We start from the raw sequence: 27,428 nt of genomic DNA, 5'->3' as shown, positions 1-27,428 counted from the left end.
TGGATACAGATGGTGTTCACCATTGCAGAGAGCTCCAAATTGTCCATGATTGTTGCACTGATGGAATGAGCGAGTCCATCAAGGTTTCTCATCACCCCCATGTTGCTGTTAGGGTGTACAGTGTTTTTCTGGTTCTGCTCATCTCACTCAGCATCAGTTCATGCAAATCCCTCCAGGCTTCCCTGAATTCCCATTCTTCCTGATTTCTAATAGAACAATAGTGTTCCATGATATACATAAACCACAGTTTGCTAAGCCATTTCCCAATTGAAGGACATTTACTTAATTTCTAATTCTTTGCCATCATGAACAGGGCTGCTATGAATATTTTTGTACAAGTGATGTTTTTACCCTTTTCCATCATCTCTTCAGGGTATAGACCCAGTAGTGGTACTGCTGGAACAAAGGGTATGTACATTTTTGTGGCCCTTTGGACATAGTTCCAAATTTCTCTCCAGAAAGGTTGGATGAGTTCACAGCTCCACCAACAATGTAATAGTGTCCTTGATTTCCCGAAACCCTTCCAACAATGATCACTATCCTTTCTGATCATAATGATCATTCTGGGAGGTGTGAAGTGGTACTTCAGAGAAGTTTTAATCTGCATTTATCTAATAAGTAATGATTTAGAGCAATTTTTCATATGACTAAGGATTGCTTTGATCTCCTCATCTATAAATTGTCTTTGCATTTCCTTTGACCATTTGTCAATTGGGGAATGGCTTTTTTTTAAAAATATGACTCAGTTCTCTGTATATTTTAGAAATGTGTCCTTTGTCAGAAACATTAGTTGTAAACATTGTTTCCCAGTTTACTACATTTCTTTGGATCGTGATTATAGTGGTTTTGTCTGTGCAAAAGCTTTTTAACTTAATGTAATCGAAATCATCTAGTTTGTTTTTAGTGACATTCTCCATCTCTTCCTTAGTCATAAACTGCTTCCCTTTCCATAGATCTGACAGGTAAACTAGTCCTTGATCTTCTAATTTGCTTATAGTATTGTTTTTTATGTCTAAATCCTGTAACCATTTGGATCTTATCTTGGTAAAGGGTGTGAGGTGTTAAGAAACTGGTTTTAACAAAACAGTTCAGCACCTTCTCTGCAAATTGCTAACTCTTTTAGGATCACACAACAGCCAAGACATGTCAAAGAGAGGACTGGAAATGCGATTTCCCAATTTTTAAGTCTTAACTTTTTATCCACTATGATACTGTCTCTCAGGAACAAAGGGGAGACAGGAACCCAATAAAAATGTTGCAAAGCAAGAACTTCATTAGCTGCTTTTGTGTATTTCAATGAAATAAAGGCATAGAGAGGGAGAGGAAAACATAATCTTCCCTAAAACAAATCATCTCTAAAATAATGATTCAACAGACTTTTACTGAAGACCAAATACATGTAAAATACTTAGAAAAAATGAAAGGACCCTTGCTTTATATTCTGCTAATGGTAGAGACATAACGCTTACACTGGAACTTCTTATATAAGTAAAACTGAGGAAAGAGAGAAAAAAAACATCAAGGAGGAAAGGGTATTGGGAAAGTCTTTAGGAAGTAGAAACCCAAGCTGAGTCTAAAGGGAAGGCAAGCAATCTGAGAGGCAAGAGTGCAGAGGGAAGGCATTCTAGATTTTAGCTTATGAGAATGCACAAAGGTCAGATTTGGAAAGCTTGGGTTAGGGAATAGTGAACAATCTAATTTGGTTGGACAGTTCATGAAGGAGAAATAGAAAAACACAGGATGGGACCAGATGGTGGAAAGCTTTCAATGCACATTAAGGAGTTTATATGTAACAGAGGAAGACCGAATTCTCTTAAATTTTTTGGTTTGTTTGTTTTCAGCACCATCACCATCATGATGTCACACATCTCAGGGATCTCTTTCAAATTTTCCTTATGGCTTTTGTTTCTGAAAATGTTTTGATCACTGCAAGGATCCCAGTGGATAGTGTCCTTTGTGAAGGAGATGGTGGCATGGCTAGCATTTCCTGCCTTATATAGCAAAAGATAGACAGGTCTAGGTTTGTGCTACTCTTTGGTGACCAGCCACTACGTTAAGATGGCATTTTTTTTTTTGAGCTTTATCCTCTTGGATTTCTGGTTAGCAGATCACCATTTGTATTTTATCCAATGAGATAAAAATCATTTGTTAAAATGCCAAATCATTTTGGGGGTTGTTATCCTAGCTTACAAACTCATTTGAGAAAGTAAAGGCATCACCCTTTACAGATATTTAAATGGCAATTTAAACCCAACACCTCTCTAATTCCTGTCTGCTTGTAGATGAAAGCTCATTTTCAAAGATGACAAGGTCAGGGCTTCACTCAGCTAAATTCAGGACAAATAATGGAAATACAGGGGGAGAAAAAAATCCCAGAATGTTAGACACTTCCTTCTGTTATGACAACATGGTCTTTAGAAGCAACACAATTTGTCCCTGACAACAATCATAAGTCAGTGATGCAGAAAATCTTACACAGAAGTATCCAAATGGCAGAGACCTTTAAGATTATACATGCAAAATATTTTGAGTGACAAAAATGTTCTTCATGAGAGATGATGCTTAAACTGACTTTTGTGACCAAATGCTTGAGGATATGTCTTCCAGTGTCAAACATAGAATGACAAGTGAGAAATGTACTCAGTTACAAGGAAGTTTAAAAAAACATATAAGTTGGTACCATATAGACATTATGCTGCCAGTTTTTATCTACATGGTTTTGTGTCCAGTAAACAATCAAAGATCATTCATTAAGCACCTACCATATGCCAGATATATTAGGACAAAGTATCATCTAGTACAAGGTTTACTATATACACTACTTCAAAAATATCTGTGGTATTTGATCAACTGAAACTATCCAAAATAAACCAGGCTAAACTTCAAAAAAGTATCTTTCCATTCTTTTTTTCCTAAGTTTGTTTTTTGCAAGGCAATGGGCTTAAGTGGCTTGCCCAAGTCCACACAGCTAGGTAACTATTAAGTGTCTGAGGTCGAATTTGAACTCAGGTCCTCCTGACTCCAGGGCCTGTGCTCTATCCAATGTGCCACCTAGCTGCCCAATTCCTTTCCCTTCCTGGTGGCAACAACCACAAGTTATTGTACAACAAATTTTGCAGCAAGTTTTAAAGTTTGTTCATAAATGATAGGGATGTAATGAGTGGTAGAAGTTGGGCTGTGGCCTCACAATGTTTTTCAGTTTGTTAGAGGTAGGAAGCAAAGTATCATGCTGAGAGATTGAATAAAAAAAAGGAAATAAGTTTAATTATATTTCAAGAGTTATCATATTCCTGGCAACTACTTCAAGATTCTTTTTAGATGTTCTGAAAATGTTAACAGGAAAAAATTACAGAAAATCAGCATTATCATCTGATATATTTCCAAGTTTCCTTTTTTGATCCCTCAAGTCTACTCCAAGAAAATGATGAAAATTAATTTCAGACATTTGTTGACTTTAACCTATCCAGTCCAATCACTTTGTAGTGTCATTCAGGTCTTTTCAAACATAGTGATGAAGCTCTTTAAAAAATCTCTCTGTGAATCTTTGTTTTCTGATAGTTTTAATCATCTTGATTAAGATTCTTGAACAATTATATAGTGGTGGTGGGGGTGGGGTGGTGGAGGTTATGCTATATATTTCCTTGTCGGGCAGCTAGATGGCACAGTGGGTAGAATACCAGTCTTGATGTTGGGAAGACCTGAGTTCAAATCTGGCCTTAGATGCTTACTAGCTGTGTGACCTTGGGTAAGTCACTTAATCCTGGCTGCCTCATATCCAGAGCTCTCTTCAGTCATCCTGATTCATCTCTGGCCACTGGATCCATATGATTCCGGGGGGAGAAAGTACAGTTGGTGACTTAACACAGCCCTTCCTAATTGAAATACAATTCATATGCATATAATGGCAGTAATTTCCTGATTTCATGGTTGTCTTGGAGAACAAAGAACAAATATTAACATCATCATCATCATGATATATTCCTGGTTATTTTTCCAAATATTGTATGGCTATAGTAGAAAGATAAGTGGAGTTTTTATTAGCTTCTAGGTTCCAGGTCTGGCCCTGAAATTTACTCTTGGTTCAAACTTAGAAAAATTATTTCTCCACAATGGGAGAAGAAAATGTGGTTGAGTTGAATGAGTCAGGGCATGAATTAAGTCTAGGGAGTTGAAAGAACTGGGTTTGAAACCCAGCTCTTCTGCTTACTATGTGACTTTAAACAAGTCTCTTCACTCCTATCTTCCTCATTTATAAAATGAAGTTTGATTAGTTAACCTCAAAGACTCCTTTTAGGAAGTTAGGTGGAACAGTGGATAGTGCACTAGACTTGGGGTCTGGAAGACTTATTTTCACAAATTCAAATATGACCTCAGACACCAATAGCTGTGTGATCCTGGGCAAGTCACTTGGCCTTGTTTACCTCAGTTTACTCATTTATAAAATGAGTTAGGAAAGGAAATAGAAAACCCTCTCTAGTATCTTTTGCCAAAAAAAAACAAAAACCAAAATGGCATCTGGAAGAACTGGACATGACTGAAAAATGACCAAACAACAGACTCTTAAATTTGGAATCTGAGGTACTATAGTTTGGTTCCTAATTTCCTCCTCATCATCAAAATGACATTGTAGGACTAAATAACCTAATAGTTTGAAAGCCTATAATTTTAGAGACCATATATATATATATATATATATATATATATATATACACACAATATTCAATAAGTATCTGCATTCAATGAGGATATAACTTGACCTTTGAAATGAATAGCTTTTTTAATTACTTTAATTGAAAAAATAGAAGAAATGGCAAAAACTTTGTAAGATTAATAGTAATACAATGTGAAAGGAACAAAAAATCTTTACAGTACCTGAAGGGCATCCTTATATTCATCCTCTCTGCATATTTGCACAGTGTATCCCATGGACAGTGGATTTTGACAAACATGATATCACTATTTGTAACGGACTGCTGCAGAGGAGACAAAGACAGGTACCATGAATGAGATATGAAGTTGATGATAAACTACATACCTTTACTTCCTAGGTAAACTTTCTCTCAGAATAAAAATGATCGTATCAAACAAGTTTGAGGGCATCTAGCAGAGGCTAATTAGGATGGAAAGGGATCTTAAGGCTATGCCATATCAGGAACAACTAGAGTATGCTTAATCTGTAGAGGAAAATTCTTGAAGGGCATGAAATCTGTCTTCAAATATTTGAAGGGCTGACATGTACAAATACCAGTTTCATCAAAAAAATCAATTGCTCTAGGGAGATTTGTAATCATAAATTCCTGCAGACCCGACTCCTTAGCAACATGGACACTTCAGGATTCTCTCTCAGAGAAAGAAATCCTATTGATTAAGGAAATGAGGATAAAAGAGAGGACAGTGAAAACAGAGGTTCTAATTTGGGGGCTTCAGTATCTTTGAAGACTGATCTAAGAAACATACCTTTTTTGGTTCCAGTGTTGAAGTGGTTTAGTAGATAATGTGTTGAAATGCAGAGCAAAGAATGAACTAATTTCCATTTCAAAGGGAGAGGAAGAAAAAAGGATGTCTGTATTCTAAAATTATTGCCTCAATCCAGAAAAAAAATTACACACGCATTTATTAAACTGCCCCATCAAGTAAATGGTTCATGTCAGTGGCTGAGGTCTAGCCATGGGCCATGGATCTTGCTTAATTGACTGTCCTTCAAAGATTCTGAAACCTAATTAGTACAACTGAAAATGCCCCAGGAGGCAACTGTTGTTCATATACTTTGGCAATATACTTTCCAGGGAGCTAAACATTGATAATGGGGTTGACACATGTATTGTCAGAAATTATTCAGTGTTTTGGAGGCTCTGAAAGAAAGTATGGGAGAGAAAAGGCATTAGACTGAATGGGAAACTGAAGGTCTATAGAATCACTGTGCTGACCTCATTGTTGTATGCTTGTTAACCTGGACAGTGTACCAAGCTTCATGCCAGGAAACTGAATTGCTTTCATTTGACTTGTCTTAGCAAGATTCTGAAGATCACCTGCCAGGATAGGTCCTGGTAGACACTGAGGTCCTTTTATGAACTAAATTGCTAATTATTCAAACTCTACTGTAGCTCAGCTGATCATGTTCAAAAGTCAAATGTATGTTTACCAAAAAGACTATCTTTTGGAGATCTCACACAGGGCAAGCACTTGCATGGTGGTCAGAAAAAGATACAAGGATACTCTTCAGATCTCTCTTAAGAACTTTGGAATTGATTGTATGAATTGGGAGACACTGGCAGTGGACCACCCAACATGGCAAGCCCCCATTAGAGGTGCTGTGCTTCATAAGCAAAGCAGAATTGAAATAGCTCAAAAGAAATACAAGATGCACAATTTTAGAGAATCCACCCCTAAATGTTCACATGGTGTATTTGTGCCTTATCTGTGTGAAAGCATTCCAAATTTGTATTGGTCTGACCAACCAGTCGGACACATAGTAACTTGACTCTAACAAGGTGATGCCATTTTGGTCCTCTTCCAGAATGAAGGATGACAACCAACCAACCTACCAACAATAGTTACTTAGATGAGACAGCAGCTTGATCTATTCTTGTGGCAAATCAAGTTGGCATTATAGAGATTTTATAAGGATATCTTTTTGGAAAGACTTTAAAATTTTTGGATTTAAATATTTGGAATTAAATAATGTGAGCTAAATTTATGGCTGGGTCAGGGGTGATTCATTGAAATGATCCAGTCATTTTTGAAAGTAATTTGAAATTACACTATCAAAGGTATTGAATAATTCATGTCTTTTGACTTGACAATAACAATACTTTGTAGTGGTATTGGCCTATATTCCAAAGAGACCAAAGAAGGAGGAAGGAATCCTATATGATGAAAAATAGCATTTACTGCATCTTTTTTTGTATTGGCAAAAACCAGAAAACACTGAGGGTGCCCATAAATTAGAGAATGATCCAACAAAGGATGGAATATAATTTTTCTGTGACAAATTAAGGAAGACATGGTTTCATCCAAACTTGGAGAGACTTGTGTTACAGAATGGAATGAATAGAATCAGAACTTACAACATTTGTACTTCCTTAACTACCCCATAACCATCTGAACTTCAGGTCTTCTGTAGATTATTAATTTTAGAAGGGGTTTGGGGAGTGTTGGTACATGTTATTGCAAGGATTGGCCATTAGACTTCGTAGTTTACCACTGTCCTCTTGGGCAGCTAGGTGCTGCAGAGAATAGAGCACCAGGTCTGAAGGCAAAAAGCGTTATTTTCATGAGTTCAAATCTGACTTCGTATGTTTTCCATCAGTGACCCTATCATTTAACCCAGCTGTCCTCACTTTCCTCAACTGTAAAATGAGCAGGAAAAAGAAATGGCAAACCTCTCTAGTATCTGCTCTCAAATGAGGTCAAAAGAATTGGACACAAATGGAAACTACTGATCATCATTGCCTACTATGGTATTACTATTTATTTCAAATCCTATTTTCTTTAGAAGGCATTTTTCAGTTTTCAAATCTGATAATATTTTCACATTGCTTTCATCAACTCAACTTTTTATATATTTTGTATGCCTTTGGTTATTTATCTGTTTCATGTATTAGAATATAGGTTGGGGTTTTTCCCCCTCTTGCTTTGTTTTGCCAGTGCCTAGCATAATATCTAGCACATAGTAAGTGATAAATTGACTCACATGATTTGGAAAGGTCATGGTCTCTATACGGCAGTAGGCATGCCAGGTCTTCTATGTGTCAGGGTTTCCTTTCTAGGAAATGTCCATCTACATTTGACCTTTAAGGATCGGAGGGAATTGAGGTCCAGAAAAGTCTAGTTGACTTATCAAATATATTCTAATAACCTAGGATGAGAATTGTCCTTTAGGCTAGGTTTTCTTATAGGGTCTTGCTAGAATTCTAATGTTCTAAAAGAACACTGTTACCTCTGAGCAGAGGGAAGAAAATGGGAAAGATGTCAGCAGTCATATTCCACTTCATGGGAAAGAAAAATGATTTCACATTGTACTTCATTTCTCTACAAATCAAAATCCCAATATATTGAATATAAATGATTACTTTCATGAAGTTGTCTCACTTCAATGACTTCCACCTTTTCTCTGAATTTTCTAAGAACAGATTGAATTTTTATTCTTCCCCATTTCTCTACTTTAAAAAAACCCCATAATCTGCCCAATTTCAGACCTCTGGAGATAATAACAACATATCAGCATAGCTATGCTATTTCAAATAACTTCACTTTTATTATCTCACTTTGGGCATCATAATAGTACTTTGGGATGGTTGAGGAAGGGATTAATCTTTCATTACAAATCTTTTATTATAAAGTAAAGAAACTGAAGTACAAGGGATTAAGTGGCTTGCAGTAGGTGGCAAGAGTGGGAGAGTGTTAAGCTTGGAATGAAGAAAACCTGAGATATATCCTCTTATACTTCTTAGTTGTTCAGCAAAGTATGTCACTTTGCTCCACCTCTCTTTTTCTGTAAAATGATGGGTTTATATATGATGCCCCCCAGGTCCCTTTCAGTTATAAATAAAAGCATCCTGTGAGGTCTCATGAATGCCAATCTAAAACTAGATTGCCTGCCCCCTTACCTCCAGTAGACTCCTACATAGCTCCCACTCCCACTGCTGCCATTTTGCTTCCTCTTTCACTCATTTTTCACTGCCTTAGAAAAATTCCTTGTTTCTTCTACTTCCTAAATAAGATATTCCCACTTTCTCATATTCACTGATTTGAGTTATAAAGAACAACATGTCTAGGAAGGCTAATCATCCATATTAGATAAAAGGCTTCTTTCAATCACTTCATGGATTATGGGAATTCACTCTCAGAAATATGGTCTCTGAAAGAGTGGAGTTTTCTGGAGAAAGACTGTAGAGTTCCAGGTGTCCTGAAGATGATTAGTCTAGAAACATACCCGAGACTTAAGAGATCACAGCAGGAATCTCCTGTGATATGGTCTCAAATCTTGTGAGTTAGTATACATCTCAAATTGTCTTTCCAAAGACAATTCCTCCTTTATAATTAGTAAGGACTGCCAGAGAAGTGACAAAATCCTTTCAAAAGAAGACAATAATTCTATAATTTAAAAAATAGCTATATGGTTTGGTAGATAGAGTACTTGACTTACAATCAAGTCGATTAAAATTCCAATTCTGTCTCAGGCACTTACTAGATGTATGACTTTGGGCAATCCCTTTAGCCTCTTCTAGCCTCAGATTTCTTATCTATAAAAACGGAATAAATAGCATCTATTTCACAATTATAGTGTGTGAATAAAGTTGGATAAAACATATAAAGCTTTTTATAAAACTGAAAAGGCTATATAAATACTAGCTATTATTATAATATTTATCATGAAGTAAACATTAGGTTGATCCTAACAGGATTATTTTAGCTTAAAGAGCCCCTAAAAACAAACTAGTTCAACTACTTTATTTCAAAAATAAGTAATCTAGAATGCAATGTTCTTAAAGGTAGGGAAGGCTTTGTATTCCCTGGACTAGGTGATTAGGCATAATGGATAGAGAGCTGACCTTGGAACCACAAATTTCACCCAGGTCACCTCTGACACACTGTAGCTAAGTGAAAGTGGGCAAATCATTTAACTTCTTTTGCTCCATTCTAAGAATGTAAGTTAAGGAGAAGATGTTGACTTTCATTGGCAGAGTTTCCTTTTCCTCTATCAATGAAATCATAGGTTCAGCTCCTGTCCCCAGTTGTTAGCTAAGCATGTTTCATTCAAAAAAGAAATTATAAATTTTTTTAAAACTTTTGCAAATTATTGGGAAAGGTCACAAGGTTAGACATCAAGAGGGAGGGAGGGAGGGAGGGAGGGAGGGAGGGAGGGGGGGGAGAGAGAGAGAGAGAGAGAGAGAGAGAGAGAGAGAGAGAGAGAGAGAGATTGATTTAGCATTGCATGCTAAATAAAAGGTCTTTAGGAGAGGAGAAGCAAAGTAACTCGGGAAAGGTAACAAGGCCAGTTAGTGATTGAAAAGCAAGAAGGACCCAGTCTCATTGCTCATTGGTCCAGTTCTCATTGCCTGCTGAGCCATAACTATCTCTTTAGTGGTTTCCTAGAAACAAGAGAAGATGGAGACAAGAGGTCATAGGCAAAGATGTTCATGAATAGGACTTAGTGATAGAAACTCTCCCCAGTTCCAGGAAACTGTTCATGGCTCCCCCCTGCTTCACTTTCAAGCGAACACGTTTTTGACAATGTGCTTCAGAACAGAATCTCTGCATGATAATGTCTCTGCCATCAGCTACTGAAATGTCAAACCAAATGCAAACCCAGCTCGAAGGTTTCCTCCTTTTGTTCCCCCCCCATCCCTCCTGATCTAAGATGTGTCTCCTTCTGTGCCTCCTCCACTTAATCTCTCTTTTCTTTTTTCCACCTCTTTTAGAGAGGAATGATTATGCTTGTAGCAGCAGGAAAACCAAGTACCTTTGCCTTAGAAAAGCAAGCTCGGCATCTGGCACTCCTCGAACTTGCTTGGAGGCCTGCTTTTCTACATGAACAGAACACCCACTGCCTTCACCCTTCACATCTCTATTAAATTATTCCACCCAACATTCCCAAGAGGTAGAGTCTTTATGTTTCACAGATGCTAAGCCAGAAGCCCTGAGATGCTTGGATCCTTGAACAAATTACATTGTAAGCTCAGAGTTACTGCTCTAAGGAGGAAGGATAGTAGTCACAGTCTGATCTGGAAGGATTTCAGTATTCCAGTCCTGGCTATTCCACCAAGGAGCTGGAGCATCCTGGGTAGGCCACACCAGTCCTTCATTTATTCACTTCCAAATGAGGGGGCTAGCTAGATGCCCTCTAGAAAGTCCCTTCCTCTTTACAAATTCTATGAGAAAAGTTTATGTCTATGGACATTCCTACAAAGTATCAAATGATTGAATACTAGTTGGCATAGCTTTGATTTATTTAACACAAACAAGAAAAAATTAATTATTAGGTCCAACTATGAGCAAGGCATACACTATAAATGAGAAATACATATTATATTGTCAAAATAATGCAATAAAAGAGAGTAGAGACAAGGAGATAAAGAGAAAGGGAGAGGAGAGGAGAGGAGAGGAGAGGAGAGGAGAGGAGAGGAGAGGAGAGAGAGAGAGAGAGAGAGAGAATGAGAACACAGTGGAATACATAGGAAGGTGATGGCTTGTTGTATGTAGCAAATAACTAGTTAAGTCCCTCTAGGGCAATACATGGCAAGTAATCAGTGCTTTACACAAACTCCCCAAGTGAACTGAATGTTGGAACATCTTTTCTTTTCAAATAGAAGGCAATCTTCTTGAGTTTAGGAGCACAGGGATGATCATAGATTAATTATTGAATGAATGCTTACCAATTCATTATCAATAAAACATTTGTGTGTGTGAATAATGAGGACTGTTAAAGTTACAGAAGGGTCACTAAATTCCACTACCCTTATGCTTATTGCCAAATTCCTCCTCTACCTCTCTTATTCTCAGGGTACTGCTTCCTAGCTTTGCAGTATAGTGGCGTATTATTAGAGAATAGAGACTGGTTCTATCACTTAAACATACATATAATAGTATAGATATTAGTATACCATAATATTTTATATATTATATAATTATGAATAATTATATAACATATAATTAGTATACTATAATATTATATATAATATTACTATATATAGCTCTACAATATGTATGTAAAATTATGTGTACGTGTACTATATATACCAGCAAAGTAAGCAATATGAATACATATACATAAATACACATATACACACATATACATAATGGTGTATATATACTATGTATACAATGTTGGCATACATAGTATATATTAATATTATCCCAATATATACATTATACATACTAATATAGTATACATACACACATACACACATACATACATATAAAGAGCATATATACTATGCATATCATGCTGGCATGCATAGTACATAATATATACATTTTCTTTCTTTTTTGTTAGGTTTTTGCAAGGCAAACGAGGTCAAGTAGCTTGCCCAAGGCCACACAGCTAGGTAGTTATTAAGTGTCTGAGACCAGATTTGAACCCAGGTACTCCTGACTCCAGGGCCCATGCTTTATCCACTATGCCACCTAGCCGCCCCTATACATTTACTTTCACATATATATATACACAATCCATTCATCCATCCATCTCCCTCTGTTTCTGTCTCTATCTCTCTATGTGTTTTCTAGTATAAAGAAGGGGCAGTCAGGTAGCACAGTAGGTAGAGTGATAGGACCAGAGTCAAGAAAACTTATCTTCCTGAGTTCAAATCTGAATTAAGACACTTACTAGGTATGTCACTTAACCCTGTTTACCTTAGTTTCCTCCTCTGTATAATGAGCTGGAGAAGGAAATGGCAAAATACTCCCGTATCTTTGCCAGAAAGACCCCAAACAGGGTTGCAAAGCATCAGACATGGCTGAAACTACTGAACAAGAACAACAACAAAATAGAAAGTACGCCAGAAATTCCCTCTACCAATACAAGTCAGCACCTCCTCTGCAGTATATTACCTTAGTTGCCTCCATCTTACAGTATACTGACTAGCTCAGGGTCAAAAATCCAAGTATGTGTCAGAGGTGGAACGTAAACCCAAGTCATCCTAATTTCAAGTTGGCTATTTCAATAAGGCCACCTTTTTGGATAACATAAATACTAATAGTCCAAATGAGAAGTCTAGGGTCCCCCCCCATACTTTCCCTAACTAAAACACCAGGAAATCATTTTACAAAAACATCCTTAAGCTGAAAGAAGCATTAAAGTCACCAAATTTTTTAATGACCCTGGATTTTGGAAATAACTGAATAGATTGGGATTTATGTGACTTCTGTTTTCTCATTCTGACACTGGCTTTATCCCTTTCCTAAAAATCCTCACCTCTTCAACTCAGAAACTCTTGGGTTGTTTTTTGAAAACTCAAGATTGAGTTTATTTTTGTTGTTCATTCAAATCATAAATTTCATGGATTCTAACATATTATGTCTTCCTATCCCCTGCTATCTGTCAAAGTCAGTCCAAGTTCATGTTCATTGCTTCCATGACACTATCTCATTCTCTGCCACCCCCCTTTTCTTTTGGTCTGCAGTCTTTCTGCACATCAGGGTCTTTTCCAGTACGTCCCAATTCTCTCATTATGTGACTAAAGAATTTAAGCTTCAGCTTCAATATATCACCTTTGACAGAATATCCTGAATTAATTTTTTTAGATATTTACTGGTTTGATCTCCTTACTGTCCAAGAATCACTCAAAAGTCTTGTTTATCACTGGCATCCAATAAGAGCAGATTATATTATGTTACATATTATATACCTTGACTGTCTACGTGTACCTTTTTCTGACCCTTCAGTGACTGGCAACCTTCCCAACTCAAATCTGGCTCTTAGCTTTGTTTTTTTAAAGAATAATTCTATTTTGAGACCTGTTTGCTAATTGACAAGTAGGTTCCTACTTGATGTTTATGCAGTTTGACTCCCTTGGAATTAGCGTTCTCATTCTCCCTCCTATCTCTTCCACATCCTTGCTATCTCTAGTTTCCTGTAATGTTTTGTCTTCCTATTTAGGAAAATTCTTGAGAAAAGGTACTATTCTTGTTTTTTGCAACCCCATTCCTTAACACAGTGTCTGGTACATATACAACTGTTTAAAAAAATGGTTGCTCCATCCATCCATTATTCTTGTCTTCCTTAATAAAATATATATTCTATAAGGGAAGAGTTTTTATTTCTGTCTTTGTATTCTTTTTCCTTGTATAGGAACATAGTAAAGTGTTAATATATTCTTGTTAACAGAAGAATTGATTATTGTGCCATAAGAAATGGTGACCATGAGTTCAGAGAAGCAGGAAGATGTCTATTATCTGATGCAGAATTAAATAACGACATACACAACGGCTCCAATAGTGAAATGAAAAGAAAAGTCAAAGGTGATTGAACTCTTGAGTGAGGAGAAAAATGATAGCCAAGATCAGAGAAAAGGTAATGAAATAAAACTTCCTTCTTTTGGAAGAGACTTTAGGAACTTTTACAGGCACATTGTTGTATAGATTTTCAGAAGCAGACACAGTTATTAATTATATTTATTTAATTATTTTTATTCTTCTAAGGAAGGGTTTAATTCCAGAAGTAGAATCTAGAAATTACAGCATTATAAATCTAGAAAATTCAGCAATACAAAAACATATTATTAATAAAATTAAAAAAAACTCAGTTATCAAAATAATGTGCAAGAATTCATTTATAAGCTGAGCATTTTTCTAAGCATGCATATTTCCACCAGGGAATGAATGTAGCAAAGATTCATACCTCTCTTTCCAACATCAAGCCCTCTTCTCTGAGGTTCCTTTCAAATGTACTCCTTTTCTCGACTTGAAGACTGGATTTCTTATACACCAAAATATAATCGATGCGCTTTTTTCCATCTTTGAAAAAGAGACTAGGTGTTGCTGTGACTTTCTTCTCCTTCTGTAAAGACAGGAATCCAAGAAGGACAGTATGGTGACAAGTCTATACCAGTATAAATAACAGAGGCATCCACTGCTTTTCCTTCTTTGTCATGTCCTGATTGCCAAAGCTATCACTCCATGACCAGATTAAAGATTCTTTTTTATTTTTGTTTAGGTGTGTCTTTATTTGTATAATTTTTTGTAATTGTGTTTCTATAATTTCTATTTTTACTTTTAAATATTTCATTTGAGTTTTACAATTTTCCCCTAATCTTACTTCCCCCTCCTCACCGAAGTCAATTTGCCAGTCTTTACATTGTTTCCATGATATACATTGATCCAAATTGAATATGATGAGAGACAGATTAAGGATTCATACTGAGAATGCCTAACATAGAGGATAAAGATAACTGATATTTATTTATTTGTTTATTTATTTAGCAAGGCAATGGGGTTAAGTGAATTGCATAAGGTCACACAGCTAAGTAAAGATGAGGCCGTATTTGAACTCAGGTCCTCCTGACTCCAGGATTGGTGCCTTATCCACTATCCCACCTAGCTTCCTCCTGCCTAGTACTTTACATAAATTATCTCATTTGAGCTTCACAATGATAATGATGTAGTATTTATTAAGAATTTACAAAATATTAGTTTCATCATACCAAGCAATGAGAATATAAATTCAAGAAATCCAGACTGCATTGGTTTGTTTTTGAGTAATTTTCCCCCTTAATTACTAGTTAATTGATAAGGATTTATTTAGAACCTGGTATATGAGAGGTCCTATGAAGGGTACTGAGTTTATAAAGTCAAAAACAAAACAATCTCTGTCTTCAAGAACCTTAAGTTCCATTATTCACCAGTTTGTTAATAGTTCTGGGTATGCCTTATTCCTTAAATTCATTGAAAGGAGTCATTTTTAATATCATATATCTCCTGAAGGACAGTTAGATGGTGCAGTGGATAGAACCCTGGTTGGAGGATGGAGGACAGGAGTTTGAATCCATTTCAGATACTTGATACTCACTAGCTGTGTGACCTTGGACAAGTCACTTAACCTTGATTGCCTTGCATCCAGAGCCATCTCCAGTGGTCCTCATACCTACATGTCCACTGGATCCAAATGACTCTGGGGGATAAAGTGAGACTGGTGACTTAGCAGAGCCCCTCTCACTCAAATCCAGTTCATGTGCTTGTCATAATATCACCTCCCTGATGTCATGGTCTTCTTCAAGAATGAAGGATAAACATCATCATCTCCAACCTCGAGCATAATCCTCCATATTTTTATAATAAATTATTCCTATATTCAGGTCAATAGAGTAATTTGCTACCTAAAACTTGGGCTAAGCATAGTATCTGGGGGAATGAGGTGTCACCATGGACCTGGAATCAGCAAGATCAGTTAAAATCTGGCCTCGGGCATTTACTAGCTGGATGACTCTTGGCAAGCCATTTAACTTATGCCCACCTCTGTCTCCTCAGCTATAAAAATAAGGATAACAATAGCTTTGAGTTTCTAGGGATTGTTGTCAGAATGAAATGGGATGGTTTTTCTTCTATGTCCACTCTGAGAATTTCTTTCCCTAGGGTATGCTAATGAATTTGTTTTGTCTTTATAAATGGATAACTATTTCACAATAACTTTTTTCCTTTGCATTTCAATATATTTTATTTCATTCATTTAAAACATGATTTATATCCTTTGATAAATGGTCAAAGGACATGGAAAGGCAATTGTCAGACGAAATTAAAGTTAACTATAGCAATATGGAAAAGTGCTCTAAATCATTAATGATTAGAGGAATGCAAATTAAAACAACTCTGAGAAAACACCTCACATGTGGGAAAACAGGGACACTAGTGCATTGTAGATGAGCTATGGCCTGATCCAACCTTTTTGGAGAACAATTTGGAATTACCCCAAGGGCAATAAAACTGTGCATATCCTTTGATCTAGTAATATCATGATTCCAAAGAGATCATGAACAAGGGTAAAAAAATACACACACACATATATTAAAAGATTTATATAATCTCTTTTATAGTGGCAAAGAATTGGTAATTAAGGGGATGTCCATCATTTGGGGAATGGCTGAACAAAATGTGGCATACGAATGTGATGGAACACTATTGTTCTATAAAAAATCATGATTTCCAGAAAAAAACTCGGAAAGACTTTCATGAACTGTTACTGAGTGAAGTGAACAGAACATGAAGAATATTTCACATACTAATAGCAATATATAGTGATGATCAGCTATAGTAGACTTGTTAACTTTAGCAGTACAGTAATTCAAGGCAATTCTAAAACACTTGTGATGGAGAATATCATCCATATCTAGAGAAGGAGTTTAAATGCAAACGAAAGCTTGCTCCCTTCAATATTTAAAAGTTGTTCTTAAATGTTTCTCTCTCCCTCTCTCCCTCCCTCCTTCTGATTTGGTTCGATTCTTCTTTATACATGTATCCTATATTAGATTGCTTTTTCTCAGGGGGAGTGAAAGGAGGGAGAGAGAAAAATGCAAAACTCAAAACCTTACGAAAAATGATTGTTGAAAACTACTGTTGCATGTAGTCGGAAAAAGAAATGAACAAAATATTAAAAAAAAACACAACAGAGAAAGAGGTCCTTGGTCTTTAAATTGTCAAAGAAGATGTATGACACAAAAATGATTAGGAATCCTTAGTTTAAGGAGAATATTGCAGCATTGTGTGATGATCAACTCTGCTGGACAGAGCTCCTCTCAGCAGTTCAGTGACCAAAGACAATTTTAAGAGACTAGTGATGAAAAATGTCATCCACATCCAGAGGAAAACTATGGAGTCTGAATGCAGACCAAAGCATACTATTTGTATTTTTTAAACCTTGTTTGTTGCTTTTCCCCCCCTTTTCTTATGATTTTTCCCCATTTAATTCTAATTCTTCCTCCACATCATCACTAATATGAGAATATTAAATATAATTATACTTGTTCTTATATCAGATTACTCACTGTCATGGGGAGGGGGGAAGGGAAGGGGGAGGTTGAAAAATGTGGAACTCAGAAACTTGCAAAAGGATGAATGTTGAAAATTTTCTTTGCATGCAATTAGGAGCAAAAAATAACATTCCAAAGAAAAAGAGAATTCCCAGGATAGAAGACACACGAAAAGTTGTCAATAGTACACATATTGATATACTGTGTCATAGGGATCCTAAGAAGGAATCTACTCTACCTCTTTGAATATAAAAATGAGGAAACATGGTCTGAAGCAGATGAAGTTACAAGTAATAGAATTAGAATTTGAAATTGGGTCCTCTTTCCCCAAATCCAAAAACATATTCTAAAGCTTCAAGTTTTATGTAAAAAACTACCTATTATTATTATTATTATTACTCTTACTATGCCATGCCATATGTCTCATGTATGTTTTGTTTCCTTTCATCTCTCTCTCTTTCTCCCAATATGTGTGCATGTGTTGTGTGTGTGTATAAATAAAAATAAAAATCCATATCTATCTTTCATTTGAACCTGAGCTTAGTATTATTATTACAGCTATTTATGTGACTTTGGGGAAGTTGAAGATGAGAAAAATCAAATGATTTATCCAGGACCATATCCCTTATGTCTGCATCAGGATTTGAACTCAGGTCTTCTAGACTACAAAGACTGAGGATTATTATTGGGACCTATATTTGCAGTGATTGATGACTAGAAGAATGGTGGGGGTGTTTTACTAGACCACCTAGCTATCTGAGTGAACAAATGATGTTTTATGCTACAGGATTGTTTTTGGTGGCTTCTCCTAAGAGCTGTTATAAAGAAATAAGGAAAGTTCAGATCTGTTTTACATTGCACCAAACTCTAAATGATTAGTCTCAGTTCTCAGACCTTTAGAATCACAATCTCAACCCACTGAAGGCCCTGTGACATTTCAGACAAATGGGAAACACTTTCTTATAACTCACCACACATTTAAAATGGCTCAGGGAGAAAACCCAATTAATTAACAAACATATAATTCATCACCACATTAAGAAGAGCACTTCTTCACTGGTGACAGGCATTCAGAATGTTCTCCAGAATTAGTCAAGATTCTGGCTGATCTGTCACAATCGTTTACCTCTTAAAAAATTAGTTCCAGTGGGAGAGTAATATTTTTTTTATCTTGTCTTAGATATATATAAAAGTAGGTGATATACAGGTATATAATATATATGACACATAAAATATATTTATATATTTTCCTTCCTTCCTTCCTTCATTTCTTTCTTCCTTCCTTCCTGCCTTCAGTTCTTCCTTCCTTCCTTCATTTCTTTCTTCCTTCCTTCCTGCCTTCATTTCTTCCTTCCTTCCTTCCTTCCTTCATTTCTTTCTTCCTTCCTTCCTTCATTTCTTCCTTCCTTCCTTCCTTCATTTTTTTTCTTTCTTCCTTCCTTCATTTCTTCCTTCCTTCCTTCATTTCTTTCTTCCTTCATTCCTTCATTTTTCTTTCTTCCTTCCTTCCTTCATTTTTCTTTCTTCCTTCCTTCCTTCATTTCTTTCTTTCTTTCTTCCTTCCTTCATTTCTTTCTTCTTTCCTTCCTTCATTTCTTTCTTCCTTCCTTCCTTCCTTCATTTCTTTCTTCCTTCCTTCCTTCCTTCATTTCTTTCTTTCTTCCTTCCTTCCTTCATTTCTTTCTTTCTTCCTTCCTTCCTTCATTTCTTTCTTTCTTCCTTCCTTCCTTCATTTCTTTCTTCCTTCCTTCCTTCCTTCATTTCTTTCTTCCTTCCTTCCTTCCTTCATTTCTTTCTTCCTTCCTTCCTTCATTTCTTCCTTCCTTCCTTCCTTCATTTTTTTCTTTCTTCCTTCCTTCATTTCTTCCTTCCTTCCTTCATTTCTTTCTTCCTTCCTTCATTTCTTTCTTCCTTCATTCCTTCATTTTTCTTTCTTCCTTCCTTCCTTCATTTCTTTCTTTCTTTCTTCCTTCCTTCATTTCTTTCTTCTCTTCCTTCCTTCATTTCTTTCTTTCTTTCTTTCTTCCTTCATTTCTTTCTTCCTTCCTTCCTTCCTTCATTTCTTTCTTCCTTCCTTCCTTCCTTCATTTCTTTCTTCCTTCCTTCCTTCATTTCTTTCTTCCTTCCTTCCTTCATTTCTTTCTTCCTTCCTTCCTTCATTTCTTTCTTTCTTCCTTCCTTCCTTCATTTCTTTCTTCCTTCCTTCCTTCCTTCATTTCTTTCTTCCTTCCTTCCTTCCTTCATTTCTTTCTTCCTTCCTTCCTTCATTTCTTTCTTCCTTCCTTCCTTCATTTCTTTCTTCCTTCCTTCCTTCATTTCTTTCTTTCTTCCTTCCTTCCTTCATTTCTTTCTTCTTTCCTTCCTTCATTTCTTCCTTCCTTCCTTCCTTCATTTTTTTCTTTCTTCCTTCCTTCCTTCCTTCATTTCTTTCTTTCTTCCTTCCTTCATTTCTTTCTTCTTTCCTTCCTTCCTTCCTTCATTTCTTTCTTCCTTCCTTCATTTCTTCCTTCCTTCCTTCCTTCATTTCTTCCTTTCTTCCTTCCTTCCTTCCTTTCTTCCTTCCTTCCTTTCTTCCTTCATTTCTTCCTTCCTTCCTTTTTCTTTTTCTTTCTTCCTTCTCTCCTTCCTCCCTTTTGTTCTCCTTCCTTTCTTTCTTCTTCCTTTCTTTTTTCCTTCCTTTCTTCTTTCTTCTTCCTTTCTTTTTCCTTCCTTTCCTTTCTCTTTCTTCTTTCCTTCCCCTTTCTCTGACCTACCTACATTCCTTCCTTCCTCCCTCCCTCAAAAATTCATTTAAACCATTGATACTAATATACCAACAGGATTTTCTCCCTCAATAGCATCACAGATGTTTTGAAGCAAAGAAATAGAAAAATGCAATGCAAAATTCACAAAATAGTAGAAATTTGTATCGTCTTTGTGAATTGCTTTACATGTAATCTAAATTCAATCTCACAAAAATTTTGAGATGTAGGTCTTATTTTTATGCTTCTTTTGCAGAGAAGGATACTATAGCTCATAGAGTTAATGGGACTTGCTCAGGGTCACATAGCAAGTGTCAGAAAAGGAATTTGAATCTGAATCTACCTCTCTTTTCACTGCAGAGCACTTACTTGACAGTAAATCTGTCTTGGGGAATTGACTTTTTTGAGGATATTTAAAGTATAAAAGAATGTTTAAGGACATTAGGTATATTCCAAAGTACTGCTCACATAGTTTAGACTAAGCTTTTTGTAAATCTCCAAGCATAAGCATTTCCAAAATAAATAGGCATTTGATAATTCCTAATGCAGTCTCATGAAAATGATTTATATAACCTTGTAATGGGATGTACCTAATTAAAGTGATCCTAAATAATGTTTCTTTTCCTTTGGGAAAGGAGCTAGGTTTCATATCTTCTATCTGAAAACCTATTATTCTGCTTTCTCAAGGGGATATCGCAGACTTGGGTCCCACATTATCTCGCTGGGATCTTTTCCTGTCACTAGTTAAATTTCCTCTCTTCTTTCAAATCAGTCATTGTTTTTACGAGTCAGAGTCATTTACTATAGCAAATTCCTTATCAGAGTTAATTATTTGATACAATAACCACAAGCAGATTTCAATATGATAATAATAAAAACAAGAATAACAAGAAATATTATGGAAAACTAAGTGTGTAAACTCTATTGCAAATGGGTCATTGACACAGACCAGATCGTTGTCCACAATTACCCAGAGGGGATATTGACCCTTAAACAATTAAGAATATTTAAACCCAGATCACCTTAGTAAATATACAGTATCTATAACGTACATGTAACAAGATGCTTTTACCATACAGAATCCAACCCATGAGTGCACATCATCTGCTGTGTCCTAGATACTATTAGTATTGCATTTAAGTAATCTTTGGAGAGCCCCTGAAAGACAAGCTTACATCTTTATTCTGGGGGGAGGGTCCCAAAAGTCTTGATGCAGATTTTAAGCTATTAAGGTTTACAACTGCATCATGTCTTTTGGGACATCTATACTTCTATTCTACAATAGCAACAAACAGTTTGTTCAATAGTCCATAATGCATTAAAAAAAAATAATAAAAATGAGTGGGGCAGCTAGGTGGCGCAGTGGGTAGAGCAAGGGCCCCAGAGTCAGGAGGACCTAAGCTCAAATCCAGCCCTAGACACTTCATAATTACTTAGCTGTGTGACCTTGGCCGCTTAACCCCATTGTTGTGTGTGTGTGTGTGTGTGTGGGTGGGAGAGAGAGAGAGAGAGAGAGAATATGAGTGACTTGTCCCAGAATTATGTTTTGCTGAACCCCACTGAAAAGATTAAGAATGACTTGATAATTATAACAGAAAGAATAGTTCACATTTACATAATACCTTAAGGTACTATGTAATGGTACACATATAATATCTAATTTGACCCATATAATTCTGTGAGAGAAGTGTTTTTTATCTCCATTTCACAGATGAGGAAAACAGGTTCAGAAAATTCAAATGCCTTTTTAAGTCATTTTTTAATTGTGTCCAACTCTCCCTACCCCCTTTTGGAGATTTTTTGGCAGAGATATTAGAATGGTTTATCATTTCCTTCTGTAGCTCATATTTCAAATGAGAAAACTGAGGCAAACAGGTTTAAGTGACTTGACTAAAGTCACATAGCTAATAAATGTCTGAGACCTGATTTGAAGTCAAAAGATGAATCTTTACCCCTCAGACCCCAGCAATTCCAATTCTAGGTTTATATCCAGAAGAAATCACAAAAAATGAGAAAGGCCTACATGTTCCAAAATAGTTATAACAACTGTTTTTGTAATGGCAAAGAACTGGAAATTGAGAGGTTGCCCATCAACTGGGGAATAGCTAAACAAGTTAAGGTGCATGAATATTGTGAATATTATTGCTCTATAAGAAACTATAAACGGTCAGACTCTAGGAATGACTTACAGGATCTGATGCTGAATGAAGGGAGCAGAACCAGGAGAACAATGTACACATTAACAACATTGTGAGATGATCAGCCTGGAGGGAGGCAGCTCCTCTCAGCAGTTCAGAGAGCTAGGGCAACTGTATTAGACCAGTTATGGCCAATGCTATCCAAACCAGAGGAAGAAAAACAAAACAGACCAAAAATAACTCTTCTGAATCTCATGGACACTACATTCACTTTTTAAAAAAATATCTTTTATGTATTTCTTTCCCTCAATCCTAATTCCTCATACCAAAAATGACTAATCTATAAACATATTTATCAAAAATATGTACGTACAATGTTAACTTGGCTTTTTGCCACTGAGGGGAGGGGGTGGGTGGGAAGGGAGGGTGGAAGGAAATTATGTAACTTAAAAATAAACATATATATGTATATATAATATATATGGAAGAATGGTGAAAAATATTCATAACATGTATTTGGAAAAATAAAAAATCTATTTAAAAAAGGATGAGTCTTTTTGACTCCAAGTCCAGCATTCATTAAAGACTTAATATTACAAATCTATTAAATTTCTGAGTTAAGATTTCATGCCAGCTTTTCCTGTTCTGGAGCTTTGCTTTCTATCTTCTGCCATTGAATCAAAACTTTATGGGCTACAGAATTAGGCAATTCACACAGACCATACATACATATTCAGGGAGAAAAACAAACTCTTTTGACAAATTTAGGGAACATATCTATTATTATTAACTAGTGTGGTGCAGGGGAATAGAACTTTGGGTCTGGAGTGATTCATCATCCTAAATTCAAATCTCTCTTCAGACCTTACTAGCTATGTGACCCTGGGAAAGTCACTTTACTCTGTCTGCTTTAGATTCCTCACGTGTAAAATGAGCTGGTGGGGAAAAAAAGAAAAAAACCCAAGCCATACCATTATCTTTCCCAAGAAACCCCAAAATAGGGTCACAAAAAGCACCAACATTATCCAATATTACAACATAGATTTGAAGCTGGAAAGAAACTTGGAGGTCAATGAGCTTATCCCTTTCATTTTACCAATGAAGAAATTGAGATACAGGTGAAGAAATTTCCCAGGGTCACTTAGTATCTGCTGTAGGATTTGAAACTATATCTTCCTAATTCCAAGACCTCTCCAATATCTCATACTGTCTATTATATCCAAGAGAAAGCAATTGTAGTGGGGATTATAGCCAATGTGCAGATTAGATGATATGACAAAGAACAGTGACTGGAAGCCAAATTTGAACTGAACAGTCATCTTAATAACCAAAGTTGCAATCTATTCATAACTTCTGATTCATTTGTTTATAAATCAGATTTAAATTTGACTTAGAATCATTTACCCACCTACTGCGTATAACACCCTGTCAAAATGAACATTATATGAACCATTCATTCTGTACCATGATTGAAAAAAATGATATTTAACTTGGGTCTTGGGAAGCTGAAGCAGAGCCAAATGAGAAGGAACACATTATATCATCAACAGATGCAACTTTCTATAAAGGAATAATAGACAAATTAGCAACTAACAGAGATGAACAGGGAATATATGAAGTCAACAGACACAAGCACTATTCTCACTTCCTGTCTTTAATGGTCTGGAAATGAACCGACAAAAGTATAATAACAAATAGCCTCATGAGATTGTTGAATATCATTCTCTCTGTTCTCTTGGGCAAAAGGAAATGAAAATGCCAAACCAAAGCAAAATGTTTCAATCTTAGAGTTACCCCCCCCCCCCCACAAGGCATGGCCTAAAGGGAAGGAATCAGTAAAGAAATAAGGCAAGGATCTTGTCTTATTACAACTTCCCAAACCTTAGACACTAGATATACCATACTAGACCTATTGGTCATTCAATGGATCTTTGCACATCATATCTGAGTAACTGTAGAGTTGCCAAAGTCTCCATGGTGTTCCCTGTCACCCATGCCCATGATTTTTACATAGTCTTCTGTTGGAAATCATACAGCGATGTATCATTAAAAGTCACAAACATTTAACAAAATACTTATCAATCATACCATGTGCCTGGAACCTTCCTAAGACAAGACTCAATCGATCTCTTTGACCACAGAACTTATATTCTGATGGAGGAGACCCTGCCTCATCGATATGAAGTCATAAGGGAAAGTGGGGGACATAAATCTAAAGGTAGGTAGGCAGCTAGCTAGATAAATAAAAGTAGATAATCTGACCTTTAAAGAGTTTATATTTTAAGAGGGAGATATTTGCCTAGGGGGCTATATCTAAGTGGATAATCTTCCCTAAATATATTACATAAATAAACTACCAGTTACGTGCAAAATAAATATGAGTTTTTCCCCCCTCTATGTATGGGAAACATTAGTAGATGATGGAATTAGATAAGGTCATATGTTGGTGATGACATGTGAACTAAGTTTTAAAAAGGTAGAGAGATAAGGGGTGAGTCCTTTTTTGGATAAAAGTCTGGGCAAGGCAAAATATCACCGGAATCACATTGGTGCATAATCCAAAGATAAATGTAAGATGTAGCAAATGATGTCAAAAGATGTTAGGGACATGTATGTTTGGCAAAAAGAGGTCAGCAAGTCAAATGGCAAAAATGAGGGATAAGAGATGAACAGGACCACTCGGAAATGGCATCCATAAAATATTAAAAGAATCAGAGGAAGGTCTCTAGCATGTTGGATAGACTCTCTGTGGGGATCTAAAGGAGGTGAAACATGAGAATCAAAGGATAAGAAGAAACTTATGGGCTGCCATCTGTTCAGGTGCAGGAAGTCTCCTTGTTGATAAGATCAAAGAGCCACTGACTGATCAGTGGGCCTACTTTGATGCAACTAGTATCAAAGGATAACAAAGTTGAAAGAAACCTCAGCCCATACATGAAAAAAAAATCTCCACTATCTTATGGTCGATAAATGATCATTTATACTCTTCTTGAGGGCCTCTAAAAGTGGAAACTCATGATCTTGAGACAGTTCATTCTATTTTGAGCACTACTAAATCTTAAAAAGTTTTTTCTGGCTATCAAAGCTAAATTGAACTCTGAAACTTTTGTCAATAGCTCTTGTTTCTACTCTCTAAAAGAGAAAACAAAAGCCAAAGAGAATAATTCAGATAATTCCTGTATATGAAAGTCCTTTATTTATGTAAGAAAAGCCACCACATTTCCCTTAAGTATTCTTCTAACTAGCCATCCTTAGTTTCTTCAGAGAGTTCTAGTCCAGGTTTCTTCCTACAATATTATACTGTCTCTCTGAGAGGAACATTACCTCTGGGGAAAAAAAACAAACTACTATTTCAGGTGATTATTTTTATAGAAATTATAGTTAAGTTAGCCTTTATCCCATGCTGTTATTATTGCTTCACAAATAAAATGATATTAAAATTGAATTTTTGACAATTAATTGATCCCGTCAAACTCCCCACTTAACACTGACTGGTCTCAAAATGAGATGAGACTTGAATTTAATCCAAAAACAACAATGTCATTTGACTCTGTCCCCAGGCTGCAAAGAGCAGATCAAAGGAAACTGGATTTGAATTTGTGATTGTCCTTCTTTTTAATGCCTTTAAAATAAAAAAAAATAAAATTTGTATTGATTGATCTTCTCTCTCTCTTTATCCATTCTTCCCTCCATCTCTGCCTTTTCCTTGCCCCTTTGTTCGTTCAGAGCCTCTATAATACCAAAAATAACAAATATAATAACAAAAATCTAAAAATAAAAAAGAAAGAGAAACAAACCTTTAGGACAATCAATCAGCAAAATGAAAAATTCTCAGGTTAAATGCAATTTTCCATACTTGTTGACCTCCTACTCTGCAAAGAAGGTGTGACATTCTCATTGCTCTTTTGGGGGGCTAAACTTTTTTTTTAGCAATTTTTCAATATTCCATCTCAATTTTATTTATAACTGTTCTTTCTACTTGAATTACAGTAGTCACTGAAGACCTGAGTTAAACTCTTTCCCTAGACACTTGCTTTATGTCAGTTTTCTCCTATATAAATTGAGGATGATGATATTATAATGTAGCATAATGATAGTAACTAATAGAGTTATTGAGATGATCAGATGAGATATTACATGTATACAAATTTAAGAATTCTGTAAAAGTTAGCAATCGTTATTCTGGCTCTGCTTGATTTTATATCAGTTCATATAGGACTATATTATTTTGTATGTATATTTATCACTTCTGAAAGCCATTTATATTTCATTAATACATTTATAATTCTCCCACTTAAAGGGTTTATACTTTGTTTCTAGCTCTTCACTACCATAAAAACTATTAATTCAAATATTTTGGTTTATATGGAACTTTTCTTCCCTCATTGCTGATTTTTTCTTTTGGTAAATGCTTTCTTCAAGTTCAGGACTAGCAGAAGAATGCCTGCATTAATAGCTATGGTCATTTTACTCACTTTATATGATTTTAAATTACTTTATAGAATAATTCTATCAATTCACAGATCCACCAATAATGTATTAGTGTAACCAACTTCTCATAATCCTAACTATTCCCATCCTTTTTTCACCTTTGCCAATTTTCTGAGTACAAGAAAAAGCCTTAGGGTTGTTTTGATTTGTATTCCTTTTATTTTAAGAACATGTTAATATTTTACAAGTCTCCATTTGGAAAAATACTTGTTCATTTTTTTTTTTTAACATTTCTCTATTGGGAAATGACTTTTGATCATATATTTGTTTTTGTTGCCTTTGATATAAATACTTTTTCCCCTGGTTGAGTGCATCCTTCCTTATTCCTCATATGTTGCTTGGGATTGTATAATTATTATTTTTTTACATTTAATGTAATAAAACTCTCTATTTTACCTTTTGTAATTGCCTTTTGGATTGGGAATAGTTTAGAATTTAATTTCTTGCCACTTTGTGTGACTTTGGTCAAGTTACAACTACTCTAAAATACAAGTACTATTTACTTAAAAATTATTTATGAAGAAATTGTTTTTTAATTAATAAGTTAATTTATCTTTTCTATTTATTAGAGTTTAGGAAAATTATACAAATGT

The 27,428-nt window shown here is 35.7% G+C and overlaps 1 protein-coding gene across 1 annotated transcript in view; it reads right to left on the bottom strand.

Moving 5' to 3' along the window:
• The window catches only part of ANO3 (anoctamin 3), a 230,987-nt gene that overhangs the window by 146,695 nt on the left and 56,864 nt on the right, over positions 1-27,428 (bottom strand). The window contains exons 3-4 of the mRNA XM_074227568.1: positions 14,345-14,503; positions 4,873-4,973 (exon numbers count right to left, since the gene is read on the bottom strand). Coding sequence (XP_074083669.1) covers positions 4,873-4,973; positions 14,345-14,503 — 260 coding nt within the window. The remainder of the gene's footprint in view (positions 1-4,872; positions 4,974-14,344; positions 14,504-27,428) is intronic.

Source organism: Macrotis lagotis, chromosome 3, assembly GCF_037893015.1.
Source record: "Macrotis lagotis isolate mMagLag1 chromosome 3, bilby.v1.9.chrom.fasta, whole genome shotgun sequence".
Classification (NCBI taxonomy): domain Eukaryota; kingdom Metazoa; phylum Chordata; class Mammalia; order Peramelemorphia; family Peramelidae; genus Macrotis; species Macrotis lagotis.
This window is presented reverse-complemented; position numbering and strand designations above follow the sequence as displayed.